The sequence below is a fragment of the Saccostrea cucullata genome, unplaced genomic scaffold (genome assembly GCF_032062105.1).
Source record: "Saccostrea cucullata isolate Sc308-1 unplaced genomic scaffold, CSIRO_AGI_Scuc_v1 ctg3917, whole genome shotgun sequence".
NCBI lineage: Eukaryota > Metazoa > Mollusca > Bivalvia > Ostreida > Ostreidae > Saccostrea > Saccostrea cuccullata.
The window spans coordinates 28,775-42,995 of record NW_026923874.1 but is presented as its reverse complement, the minus strand read 5'-3'; the positions used below and the strand labels follow the sequence as shown (position 1 = coordinate 42,995).

Here is a 14,221-nt window from a genome sequence, read left to right as displayed (position 1 = left end):
CAAAACCAATTAGAGGAGCTATGGCCCAATACAATGTTGGTGCACCCCTAGAGAGAGTAGCTCTTGATATAATGGGCCCGTTGCCACAGACCCAAAAAGGACATAAATATATATTAGTCATTACCGATTATTTCACGAAATGGGCAGAAGCCTACCCTATGATAGATCAGGAAGCAAGTACTATTGCCGATTTCTTGATTGATTTCATTTGTCATTACGGTTTGCCTTTACAAATTCATTCTGACCAAGGGAGACAATTCCAGTCTAATCTTTTTAAAGAACTTTGTAAAACCCTTGGGATTGATCAAACCAGAACCTCTCCTTACCACCCTCAAAGTGATGGACTTGTAGAGAGAATTAACAGGACAATTATCGATATGCTTAGTAAAACCATTAACAAAAGTCAAAGAGATTGGGACAGAAAATTACCATTTGTGATGCTAGCATACAGGTCCTCTATTCAAGAGAGCACAAAGGAATCTCCGTGTTTTATGATGTCCGGTCGTGAACCCCTTTTACCGGTTGATTTGTTGTATGGGAAATCCCCAGACCGCAAAATTGTGTCCGATTATGTACAAGACCTTGTAACAAAATTGTGGAATGTGCATGAATGTGCTCGTGAGAATATTTTGAAAGCTAGTGACAGACAAAAGAAATATTATGACCTAAAGACCAATGACCAAACTTTTTCCCTTGGGGATGGTGTTTTGTTATTCAACCCAGCAAAAAATTAAGGGGAAATCACCAAAACTTATGTGTAAATGGGAGGGACCCTACACTATAGTTAGAAAAGTGTCAGATTTGATTTACGAAATTAAGACTTCTTCAACTTCCAAGTCAAAAGTTGTACATGTCAATAGATTGAAACCATATTTTGGGAGAATGAGAAAGTGGTTTGTACCACCCAGTGATAGAAACACCCGTGCCCAGGGGACCCAAAATGCCCAATAATATATCAGACCAAAGATTGAAATGTTTATACATGTAAATTTGTGTTAATGAACTTTTGTATTTAATCATTTTTTATTTATTATTAGTGTTAATAGATATCTGGGATACCTTGCTGCTCCCTCTGAGGAACCTTTGCATCAATGTGATGACTGTGGACGGAGGTTCTTTTCCAAACACAAACTGTCTCGTCACCGGAGGAATGCCCATGGTGACAGAGTCTTCTGCTCCTTCTGTTATTATTCAGTGCCCCAAACCAGGAAATATCTACTTAAGAAACATGAGGAAAATGTACACCGTAGTAAAGATGGGAAGCCTGTCGTTGAAAATAACAGACCAACAACCAAGATGCACTTACCAGAAACATCTGTGAAACCGCCCTCACCTGTTTATTCTGATGTTTCTTCTGTGGAGTCGCTACATCAGGAGGACCCTTTGGATCTACTCGACTTGGATTTTCCGGGGCTGTCTTTTCCTGAACTATTGTCATTTCAGGATCCCAAGACCTTTGTTCCTGAACCTGTCCATGAGTCTTTGAACACTCCTGATTGTGCTCCTGTGGAACCCGCATCCCCCGTTCTTGCAGTCACCGCGCTAGAAGAGCCACTGGACCTTAGCCTACCATCTGCAGTTAGGAACGGTACCGGCTCTGACGGATCTGTAGGACTTCCCCCATCTGCTGAGTTTTCCTTTTCGCCAGGCAGTCCATTCTTCTACTTCAAGAATCAGTGCTTCCTTGCCAAGATTACAGTTAATGCAGCTAAACAGACGGACTTTTCTTGAAGTATGATCTACATGTTTTATTTATTATACATTGTATGTTCATGTATGTGTTATTGAACTCTTGATGAACAGTTGGTAAGTTGGGTTCAAGGTAACATAAATTATTCATATTTGTAAATGTTATGAAGATTGTATTTATGGATGAATTTATTAAATGTGTAAAATCATTTTTTTTTATCCCCAAGATTCGAGGACGAATCTTTTGTAGTGAGGGGGTGATGTAATGATTTTGACTGTGTATATATTTGAAATGTGTGTTTATCTACTTGTGGTTTTAATTTATTTCGACCGGAAGATTTGTTCATCATTATTGTATGTTTAAACTATATTTAAACATGTTGTACATCATTATTTTTACCTTATTTTGAAGTCATTCTATCATTTCACATGTTTACTTTCATTTTCCATTACTTCCGGTCGCGGGAAATTATGTACAAGTCTTACCTAGAATGTGTCGCGATTTCGCGGTTTATAACGTCACGTTGGGTCGTGCTACGTCACTTAGGGTTAACGTTTAGTTTTAGAAGTCAGTTGGGATTTTTAGATGATAGTAGACGGACGTAAATTTTTTTTTAAGGACTTATTTGGATAGTCAGCCCAGACTTGTGAATTTATATTACCTATTTTAGTCGCTACCAGACTATTTGTGAAATGTCCAGGTAATTTAATTGGAATTTGTGATAAATTATTTATTTATATTTAGGAAATTTCGTATTAGAAATTTACTTTAACTTTATCTGAAATTTGGGGAATCCTTTGAATCTAGCAAGTGACGTTGTACGCGTGTGGCCATATTTTTGAAATATAAATTGTTGTTAATTTATTGACTATCATTATTAAATTTTGGAATAACAGAATATAATTTTTGAAAACTTTATTATCTTTGTGTTTATTTATTTAGTAAAAAACCGCTACCAGGTTTATTCATATTTCGCTACCAGAAATTATAAGACAAGATATTAGCCGCGACCAGGCTTATAAATTACAAATACCAATTTGGTAATTAATAATTATTTTATCCTATCTTACGAACTCGTAACGGCGAAAACGTTACAGTTACATATATATCATAAAGCACAAATAATTTTGAAATATTCTCGAAGATTCGGGTCTGATGAAACTTCTCATTAGTACGTACAGTAAATAAGACGATCCTCTATTATATGAAAAGTTAAGGACCCTCTCTACACCAGTGCAAAATGTTTTTTGGACATTGAGAAAAATGTATTGTATAAAGGAGTTAATATTGAGCTTATCTATTCAATTTTCACTATATGGTGCATGGCATTTACCCCCAGGAAAAATGTTAAAACACAACACAGTATCAGTGAATAGAATTCACTGTTGTTTACTGACACAGAGAAAATACATGTAAATAACATGTTCAATTAATTTATCTTGGCCTTTTAAAATTTTAAGAATACCTGAATTGATTACAAATTGTGTATTAAACTGTAAATTTCTAATTTTAAGAATTTAGATCTAAGGGCAGATCACTCTAACTGCAAAAAAATACCATAGAATCAGAACTCTTTAGTGGGGTTCTTAATTTAGACAAAATTTAACTAAAATAAAAAAAAAAATAATAAAAAAAAAAATTAAGAAAAAATATAAAATTTTGAGCAGTTATAATATATAAAGTAAAACATGAGGCCCATGGGCCACATCGCTCACCTGAGCACATGGGCTAGTTAAAGAACACAAATCAGCTCAGTTTTGAAAAGTTTTGTTTTGGGAAAGGGAGATTTGAATTTTTATTTCTTGATAAATAAATGTCACTATATAAATACAGCTTAGAGCATACATGTAAAATTTTGCCATACTTAAGAGAAAGAGTTTCAACAGATTTTTGCCCATTATGGCCCCACCTTACCCCTAGGGGTCATGATACGAAGAAACCTGAATTAGCTCTAACTGAGGATTTTTCCATATTAATATCACCAATCATAGCTTTGCTGATCTTGAGAAGATTTTAACAGATTTTTCTTATGTATTCCTATGTAAAACTTTGAAACACCCTAACCCCTGGTGTCATGATTTGAACAAACTTGAATCTACACTACCTGAGGATGCTTCCACATAAGATTCATTTTTCCTGGTCCAATGGTTCTGGAGAAGAAGATTTTTAAAAGATGCAATTAGTTTTTTATTTATTTATAATTATCTTCCTTTCTTGGAAGAGGACTTGGCCCTTCATTTGAACAAACTTATATCCTCTTCATTTAAAGATTCTTTGTGGCATGTTTGGTAAAAATTGGCGTAGTGGTTCTTGAGAAGATGAAGATGTGAAAAGTTTACGACAGCGAGAGACAATGGACAAATTTTGATCAGAAAAGCTCACTTGAGACCTCGGCTCAGTTGAGCTAAAGAAAAGAATTTCATAGAGCCATATAAATATATTTTTCTCTAATACGTTGAAAGTGGCCGGAGAAAAAAAAACTTCTGAGGACAGATAAAGTAAATTAGATAAGTTAGACAGACACTATATTATGAAGTCATTTATTTCCGTTGGTGTTTATCATACATTTTCTATGTCCACTTTGGAACCTGGAGACCGCCTGCATACGGAAATCACATAAATATATATCTAAGTTGATTCGATACGTTAAAGCATGTTCTACGTATGTATAATTTCTAAGATGACGTAAATTATTGACAAACGAGTTGATACAGCAAGGATATTAGCAGTCTCATTTAAAGGTATCATTTTGTTAGTTCTTTGGGCGATGCAATGATCTTGTCAGCAAAGACAATTTATGATTGAGTAAAATGCTTACTGACGTTTTTCATACTAATTGTTAATCCATTATTTACACTCAGAATTGACGACGGATTTTCACGTCATTTCCCAGTCATAGCAAGGATGCTCACTCCTCCATTGGACATGACCCCCTCTGATGTTTTGGAGATCTATGTTTGCTCTGCTCCTATTTTGAATTGTTTTTGGAATGTATGCGTTTTAATTCTGTTTGTAATCTTCGTGTATTTCAGTTTAAATCATCCGGATATTTCTTTTGCTGGTTAGCTTTTTCATCTATGCGTTTTTTATATTCTTTTCTCGTCTCAGCGAGTAAAAGACCAACATTTTAATTTTTGATATGATGACTGCAAGCTAAAGATTCTATACCTTTGGATCCCAGTTAATAATTTTTGTGAAGTCATAGGCAATAGAAGGCATTGACAGCACACTGTAGAACGACATCTGCATGTATGGAAGCAAGGAGCCATCTTCCTTCAGAAATGCGTGAGACTCTAAATGGGACTTAGTCATAGGACCTTTAAAATTTACAGATCTACTCATCATAATTCGTAGTTCAACTATTTAAAAATAACACTTTTATGTCAGACTACACGAATTAATAAAAATTATCAGTACTATGAAATTATAGTGCTGTATTTGTTCCTTAAAACTTATATGTATCTCTTTTTTACAAGTTATTTCATCTATGTCATTTTACAAGTTATTTCAATGGTTGTTACTTTTTATTTTAAACTGTTTTTTATAATTTAGTTATTTTCACTTCAATTACGTTTTATTATCTTTTATACATGCAAGAGCTAAAGAAATAGATAGAGGATATTCAATGCTTTGTAGTTGAATATGGAATTTATTTCACGAGTGGGACAGGATTTTTGATATTTTCACGAGTGCGAAGCACGAGTGAAAATATAAAAAAAATCCTGTCTCACGAATTTTTTTTATTCAACATTAATTTTGTTTAAAATTACATTTTAAAACAAGAGGCCCATGGGCCACATCGCTCACCTGAGTAACTTGGGTGATGCAGAGTTTACCAGATTCCCCCTCTTGCTATACCTATCATGCCCAACCATCTTCGCTTTTTTTATTTTAAAACTTTAGAATCTACACTACCCGAGGATGCTTCCACAGCTTTCCTGGCCCAGTGGTTCTTGAGAAGAAGATTTTTAAAGATTTGTTCTATATTTTTCTATGTAAAACTTGGAATTCCCTATTGTGGCCCCGCCCTACCCCCAGGGGTCATGATTTTAACAATTTAATATCTTGACTACCGAAGGATGCTTCCATATAAGTTTCAGCTTTCCTGGCCCAGTGGTTCTTGAGAAGAAGATTTTTAAAGATTTGTTCTATATATATTTCTATGTGGAACTTGGATTCCCTATTGTGGCCCCACCCTACCCCCAGGGTCACTATTTTAACAATTTAATATCTACACTACCCAAGGATGTTTCCACATAAGTTTCATCTTTCCTGGCCCAGTGGTTCTTGAGAAGATGATTTTTAAAGATTTGTTCTTTATATTTCTATGTAAAACTTGGATTCCCTATTGTGGCCCCGTCCTACCTTGGGGGTCAAGATATTAACAATTTAATATCTACACCACCCAAGGATGCTTTCACAAAAGTTTCAGCTTTCCTGGCCCAGTGGTTCTTGAGAAGAAGATCTTTAAAGATTTGTTCTATATATTTCTATGTAAAACTTGGATTCCCTATTGTGGCCCCGCCCTACCCTGGGGGTCATGATTTTAACAATTCAATATCTACACTACCCAAGGATGCTTCCACATAAGTTTCAGCTTCCCTGGCCCAGTGGTTTCTAAGAAGAAGATTTTTAAAGATTTGTTCTATATATTTCTATGTAAAACTTGGATTCCCTATTGTGGCCCCGCCCTACCCCCCGGGGGTCATGATTTTAACAATTCAATATCTACACTACCCAAGGATGTTTCCACATAAGTTTCAGCTTTCCTGGCCCAGTGGTTCTTGAGAAGAAGATTTTTAAAGATTTGTTCTATATATTTCTATGTAAAACTTGGATTCCCTATTGTGGCCATGTCCAAACCCTGGGGGTCATGATTTTAACAATTTAATATCTACACTACCCAAGGATGCTTCCACATAAGTTTCAGCTTTCCTGGCCCAGTGGTTCTTGAGAAGATGATTTTTAAAGATTTGTTCTATATTTTTCTATGTAAAACTTGGATTCCCTATTGTGACCCCGCCCTATCCCTGGGGGTCATGATTTTAACAATTTAAAATCTACACTATCCAAGGATGCTTCCACATAAGTTTCAGCTTTCCTGGCCCAGTGGTTCTTGAGAAGAAGATTTTTTAGTGACCCCACCCTATTTTTGTTTTTTCTTGATTATCTTCCTTTGTAACGAGACTTGGCCCTTCATTTTAACAATTTAAACTCCCCTTCACCCAAGGATGCTTTGTACCAGGTTTGGTTAAAATTGGCCCATTGGTTCTTGAAAAATGTCGAAAATGTGAAAATGTGAAAAGTTTACAGACGGACGGACAGACGGACGGACGACGGACAAAAAGTGATCAGAAAAGCTCACTTGAGCCTTCGGCTCAGGTGAGCTAAAAATTCTTTGATTTTTCCTTTGCCTCTGTCTTTTTGTAATACAGTCATAGGGTAGTGACGTCATAGTTGAGCGGTTGAGACGTCATAGCTAAGTGAGCTGAGAACACTGTAAACATGAATTTGGCAACATATTTTTGGTAGTTTTGACAGTTTTATTCGCTGTCAGAATGGTTTACTTATTTCCATCTATGTTATATTAGGTCAACGAAGATTTTTTTACAGCAATCTTCGTTATGGGAAGGGAAATCGATAGTTTTCCCGCACTTTTGATATTCGTCACACTGTGACAGGATATCATTTTGATATCCTTTCACACTGTGATAGGATATCATGTTTATTCAATAAATAAATTAGTCTTTCACGGGTAAAAATGTAATAAACAGTTATCTATATTGGTATTTTCAAATACGATTTTTTTAAAAACAAATATTTACCTGATTTGAATGCTAAGTATTGGAAAACTGATAATGCTAACTGTTGAAATGATGAAGTTGTGTTATCCCTGAATAGCAACAGTACATTTAAATGATCCTCTAAATTTTCTCCAACGGGTAAATCGGCAATCAATGATATCTGTTTTAAATGGTCAAATAAATTTAAATTAAAACAACTTTAAAGAAGAACGAGAATTTTCATATTACGTCTTATATTAATGATTGTTTCAAAATATCTAGTCTCTAATAATCCATTTTATTTAACTTCATTATTGACTGTTCTTCCATGAAGTCTAGTTATACTATATACTTATAAATTTAGTGATTTTTTTTTATATTGTAAAAATTCCCTGAAATAGTTTTGGTACATGAATTAACCTGAGTTTGTTATTTGAAAAGAATTCTTTTGCTAGGTTATTGTTTAAAGTCTCTCACGAAAATGTTTCACTCAGATGGGATTTGCATAATAATGGCTGATAAAAGGAGATATAATATTGTTTTTCCTCACCCCTAATGATTGTAGGTGGCTCTTTGGTCCGATGCCGGACAACATTAGAATCTGTGGACTGTTGAACGCACCAGCAGATATAATAACTTCTTTTCTTGCCTTTATTACATGTTTTAAGTTGTCTCTCACAAGTGAAATACCCACTGCCTTCTTCTTTTCGATTAAAATCTGAAAATTTGAATCTATCTGATCTATATCTTATTAGAACAAGACCAAAGATGATACTTTAAGTAAACTAAGACAATGCTTGAGAATATATAAATGAAATCTAGAAAGCGTTACCTTGGTAACATAGGAGTTCACTGCCACGTGAAGATTTGGTCGGTTCATAGCAGGTCTGAGAAAAGCTTTAGCAGTACTCCATCTTTCCCCGTTTCTGATCGTTTCTTGTGCGTGACAGAAACCTATATATAAATTCAAAGAATATTTTAAACGCCCGTGACAGTTAGAAGCCTTTGTCAAGAGAATGAATATGACACATTCGAATGTTTATCAAAGGAAATTTTTACTCTAGTTTTATTCTTGACCATTTTGTCCTTATAAATGATTGGTTAATTTAAAACGGGCGAATAGCATCCCAAAATTACACTTTTTAAGGGGGCAAAATCATCTACAAGTTAAGGGTCGTAAAAGCATGGGTTAAGATAATTCTCAATTCAGTATTCTTGAAAAGATATATAGCGTTATATATATACAGAGTTTCGTTTCATTTGATATTAGATGTATTATTGTATACTAGTGTGGATTAAATATGTATCGGACCTATTTGGCTTTTCCCATTACAGTCTACAACAGAGTACCCTTGCTTCTCTAATCCCCGTCTATACACATCGCTCAGAGGAGTAGCTGTTCCATCACTCACTGTCAGTGGACCTCCTTTTCCATGGTAAGCTACAGGAGAAATCAAACTTGAAAAATTATTTATGAAAAAAAAAATTGTACATATCTTGAAGCTAATAGGTCTAGAGTTGTTTCGAATTTGACCGCTGACGTGACCCTATATGGATGCTGTTAGATGTAAGTGTAGCGAGTATGTGAGTGGATCTAACATCTTATTTTTATCAGATTGAAGAAATATCTTGACCAATTTGATACAAATATAAAACTTTAGAATCCTACACTGATTTTATAGAAATCAACAATGATACTGCAATAAAGTGTTTATACGTGAATCTTTTAGTGTTGGTATTTGAATATCCTCTGACTTAATGAAATATGGTAGAATATCCTTGTAGCTCCATCCTTCGGCACCTTCCTGTTCCCATCCATCAAAGTCATGGCGACTGCCTCTCATATACACCATATAGTTAATGGAACTGCTCCCACCAAGAACTCGCCCTCTCGCCTGAGCACTTCTCTGTCAAAATTGAAATGATTTTTTTTAACTTTTGCTTTTTACCAACTTGTTATAACTCGGAATTTCCTATCAAAATATGTTTTTTAACAGAATTGATTAACTAATTGTCAAAAATGCAATCAAGATCAATATTGAGACCAAACAATTCCTATGATATACATATATACTTTATTACAGTAGGAAGATTTTTCAGTCATTATCAAACCTTGTCTTTTAACCCCTTCACTTCCGTACCGGTCAAATTGACCGGTGGCGCGTTAAAACACGACTTCGCGAAAATAAGATCTCCGTATCTATTTTGTGGTAGCATGAAGGTATATAAGCTATATATCATCTTTTTGGAAATTTTCTCTATTTTTAGAATATCTAAAAAGATTACATCTTGATTGCCGGTATTTAATCGATTTTACGTTGTAAAGACAAACGAGACTTTTTGAAAATGGCGTTATTTTCCAAAGCGATTGCCGATTTTCCAGACGAATGACAATTTTTTTCCTGATAAACTTTATAAGAAAGCATGGTATATTCTTAAAGCATATTTTCTCTACTTTTAAAATATGTAAAAATTATTGTTATTACTCTAAGGTATATTTTAAAAACAAGAATTTTCTTGCACTTACGTGTTTTTTCTCGATTTTATTCGTAATATTTAAACAAAGCTCAGTTTTACGTTTATTTCTGTGTTGAAATAGGGAAAACAAAATAAAGCTGGTAAAAGTAGAGAAAAATTCCTTTCCAACAAGTCCTTATAGGCCTTCTTATGCTCTCAGCATTTTCTTAATTACGATAATTTGAATTTGTGACCTTCGCATAGTTTTTATGGAAAAATCGGTCAATATTTACATGTAACGTCAAGGTCCATATTGTTGCGTCTTACTCGAAACAACAAATTCTTTTATACGATTTTTTTTACCATTTAAATATATTTTTTACTGAAATAAATGCATAGTACAAAAAAAGATTTCAAAAAACAAATTATACTTTCGTTCTGCCTTTTGTGTTCAGTGAATATTGATTTATTCATCTACATGTAGGCCCTAATGATGTATTTTTCATGAAGTGATATACAGTATTGATTTCCGAAACGTCGATCTTTACTAAAAAAAAATCAATCAGATTTTTAAAATATTGTTGTATCTTGTTATACTGTATACTTATTAATTTGCAATTTAATTAGATCTATATTTTAACAATACAAAAACTCGTATTTATAAATAAATACGACTCATCACTGTATGAGTTGATACGAATTGAAATAAACACGTGTTTCCGCTGTGACATAGCTGTAAACAAAAACATGATGATCCGAAATCTAAACGTCAATTTTCATGATTATTTCACGACGAAGATCCTCACATCAATGAATCAAATAATACGGACATGCCTTTGGTATTAGCAGGTGAGAATACGTGTATATTGACTGAAAAGTTTAAGATTAAAACGCATTAGTTCACGTTCAATAGAAAACTAAATGTACACAGGTACTAGATCATTATGTTTCAGTGTGCGTGTTTCGGTTCGTTCTGCCAATTTTGCATTGTTTTGAACTTTGATGTTTTTGACAATCACTCGTAAGTTCAAAGTAAAATCAAAGTTGTCATAATAATGGATAGTTGTTTTCAGTATCAATGTACCAGTGTGTACCACAGGTGCTTGAGGACATGACCCCCCCCCCCCCCTAATATAGACCCCCGGGCCTGTTAGACTTTTTTCACATAAATTATATATGGATGACACATTTGTGATATTATCTATCCTATCAATTCAGAAAATTTGCTTAAACTTACATTTTATAAAAATATCTACCCTCTGATTTTTATATAGAGAATGTAGGTTCGATTTAATAGAACGTTTGTTTTAGGTAATTTTTCGATTTGCTGGTATAGATCATATCACAAATATGCCAATGAAAGATTTTTTATTAGAAAAAAATAGATAAAGCGCAGGGGTCTATATTGAAGGGGGGGGGGGGTCCTGTCCTCAAGCACCTGTGGTGTGTACATGTACAACTTTCACATGGAAATTTTAGGGTGCTTTCACCATATGCAACAATACTTTCATCTGTGAAAGCCCACCATGAACTATGAAGGTCAATTAATATGTAAGGACACCAATGAACAGGTAAATTTTTGTTTTGGTATTGAAAATTTCTGTATTTCTAAAATTTCAAAAAATACAGTCTCATGTTATCGCATTCAGAAGCAGAATTCTGTACTAATATGACCTTGACCCTCTGAAGAACAAGAGTGTCAAGGTCAATTTTTAAAACAAAAATGTTCTTTCATCTTTATGGCCCATATCTTACAAGCAATATCATGAAATATACAAAAAGTGTCTAGAATTTGTCCAGAATGTGAAATAACAAACATGTATATAGACAAAAACTTTAAAATGATGTTGCTTAGCAACCACTTAAAGGTCATTAAACAGAAATTTGAACTAAAATGATGCATGGATATTGCAGTTCTGATCCCTTCTTGAGAGTATATTCAGAATTTTCCATTTCAGCATCCATTGTGTAAAATTATGGCAAGAATATTGAAAAGTGTCGAAAAAAATTGATGAAACTTTTGCACTCATTTGACCTTTGACCTCCTAAAAATAGTTCTAATGAGGTCAAAGTTTAAGACAATTTATCTGTTGTATGTCCCTTATAATTTTATGACCTCACATCTAACTTTTTTTATGTGCTGGGATGCATAAAAGTGTCTAGGATGAGTAAAAAATGAAAATTTCTGCCCGAAAATTAAAGAATTCTGCGTTGCTTAGCAACCCCTTTTAAGTAGTTATATGCTGAATTGAAAAAAAAGTTTATGTGTTTCATGTAGTACAGTATGATGCTCTTTTGTGGGTATATCCCAAATTTCCTATTTCAACATGCATCATACTTAATATTTAGCTTAAAGATGAAAAAGTATCAAAAAGTTCCATAAAATGTTGCACTAAATTGACCTTTGACCTCAATTTTTACTAATGAGGTCAGTGGTTGAGTATCTAAACAGTCATAAAAAATCATCTGTAAGAAATTTCCTACAAAATGGTATGCAATATGCCGAGCTTTCCCCTTGGATAAAAAAGTTAGAAATAATTAAATAATGTCATGTCAAAAGGCCTCCAAAATCACGTAAAATGCGCCGGAAGAGAAAGGGTTAAACCAAAACATGCGTTCTTCTGAGGGACTGTTCTGAAGGCCCAGTCTTGTTTCGTCTTTTGCAAACCTCCAGCTGTTATAGGAATATGCATAATGTCGTTCTCGTTTTCTGATCCTCCGGCTTCTACTATTAGTACGGAAGACCCCAAATCTTCAGAAAGTCTGTTAGCAAGAACACAGCCGGCTGAACCTGCTCCAACTGACACATAACCGGTCAAATAGAGAAAATGTTTGAGTCTTTTAGAAAAAAGTAACTATTGGACGACCATTTAAGAACAAAAAATTCTCTACTTAGGAGATAACCTTCGTAAATGAGCACTATTTATTGGAATGAGAGACCATCAAGGTATTTAAAAATGATAAAAGTGAAAATGGATTGAAGTTTCATGAGTATCATACCTATTATGTAGTCATATGTGCTGTTTAAGGCGATGATTGCTTCTTCATTGGTTTTGCGTTTTGTATTCATGAAGTAATACACAAAACGGCAAATAAAACCACCAACAGAGAAAATGATCGATCCATACCTAATTCTGAGTAAAAAACAAATTTATCCTTCCTTATGTGATTAAAAAGATTGCTATATAAAAAAAATCGTGACAGTTGTCCTTATAATTTATTATAAACATTCCACCATAATAATCATATTTTTTCATAACATACAGTTTGGTAGATGCTTCATAGTTATATTTCTGTGAAGATTAATAAAAGCAGTATGATCTTAGCTTATATATTAAATATATATCAAATAAAAATTTAATTTTTTTAAAAAATTGATTTAAAAAATAATTCTGCGTTTTTGTATTTACTTTAAAGGCATCAGGGTCACAAGGTTTGCATTGCAATTTATTAAGCAAACTCCTCATACAGACTCGTGCAACGGATGTCGTAAAATATATTAACATCGCTTAATGATGTATTAATATTTTTAATGTTATTTGTCCCAGTCAAAAACTTAATAAGATTTAGGTGATATAGCAAGATTGAACTTTATTAGAGCAATTGTTTATGATATAAATGTAAGCTAGAGATTCAAAGACACGTTCGCCTCAACATCGAAAATAGAAAGACTTAAAAAAGTCATTTTGTTATTGATGAATTCAGCCGGTAACTTTTCAGGATCGAAAATTTTAAACGGAAGTAAGGACAATGGTAGGTTAAAATAAAATTCCCATAGTATCACTCGGATCCCCATTTAAGGTACATGACCCATGCTTGTATTCATCATATACATAACTTACATACTCAGCTTGTGTTTATTTAATAAATAACAGTCTTATTTTTCGATTTCAGGATGTAATCAATCAATAGCACAGGTTCAGAATCCCTGCTGTATCTATTTTTAGAATTCCTTATCAGTAGAGCTTGCATACTATTTAGATGCGGACAAACTGCCCCACATGTTTCTTTGTTTACAAGAGCAAAACAGTGGCTTGAATCTTACTTTGTGATGTAAATTTAGTAATAGTATGGCTAACCTGTGTAAAAAGAGTGCAACAAAACACTGTTGTCATGGAATATGCAACAGTGACTCAAGGTATGCCCACAAAGAATATATGCAAGGAGTTGAATTTATTAGATTTCCCAAACCCCGGAGAGATATTGAAAAGTGTAAACGATGGGTGAATGCTTGTAATCGGGAAGGATTTTCAACTGCAAAGGTCACTAAGGATACATATATATGCAGCAA

The 14,221-nt window shown here is 33.8% G+C and overlaps 1 protein-coding gene across 1 annotated transcript in view; it reads right to left on the bottom strand.

Annotated features, from left to right (window-relative positions):
- Positions 1–13,000, bottom strand: part of LOC134265144 (alcohol dehydrogenase [acceptor]-like) — a 31,676-nt gene extending 18,676 nt beyond the window's left edge. Inside the window, exons 1-9 of the mRNA XM_062747391.1 lie at positions 12,931–13,000; positions 12,542–12,730; positions 9,586–9,605; positions 9,191–9,380; positions 8,786–8,914; positions 8,306–8,427; positions 8,024–8,191; positions 7,516–7,654; positions 4,859–5,007 (exon numbers count right to left, since the gene is read on the bottom strand). Coding sequence (XP_062603375.1) covers positions 4,859–5,007; positions 7,516–7,654; positions 8,024–8,191; positions 8,306–8,427; positions 8,786–8,914; positions 9,191–9,380; positions 9,586–9,605; positions 12,542–12,730; positions 12,931–13,000 — 1,176 coding nt within the window. The remainder of the gene's footprint in view (positions 1–4,858; positions 5,008–7,515; positions 7,655–8,023; positions 8,192–8,305; positions 8,428–8,785; positions 8,915–9,190; positions 9,381–9,585; positions 9,606–12,541; positions 12,731–12,930) is intronic.
- Positions 13,001–14,221: the final 1,221 nt, after the last annotated feature.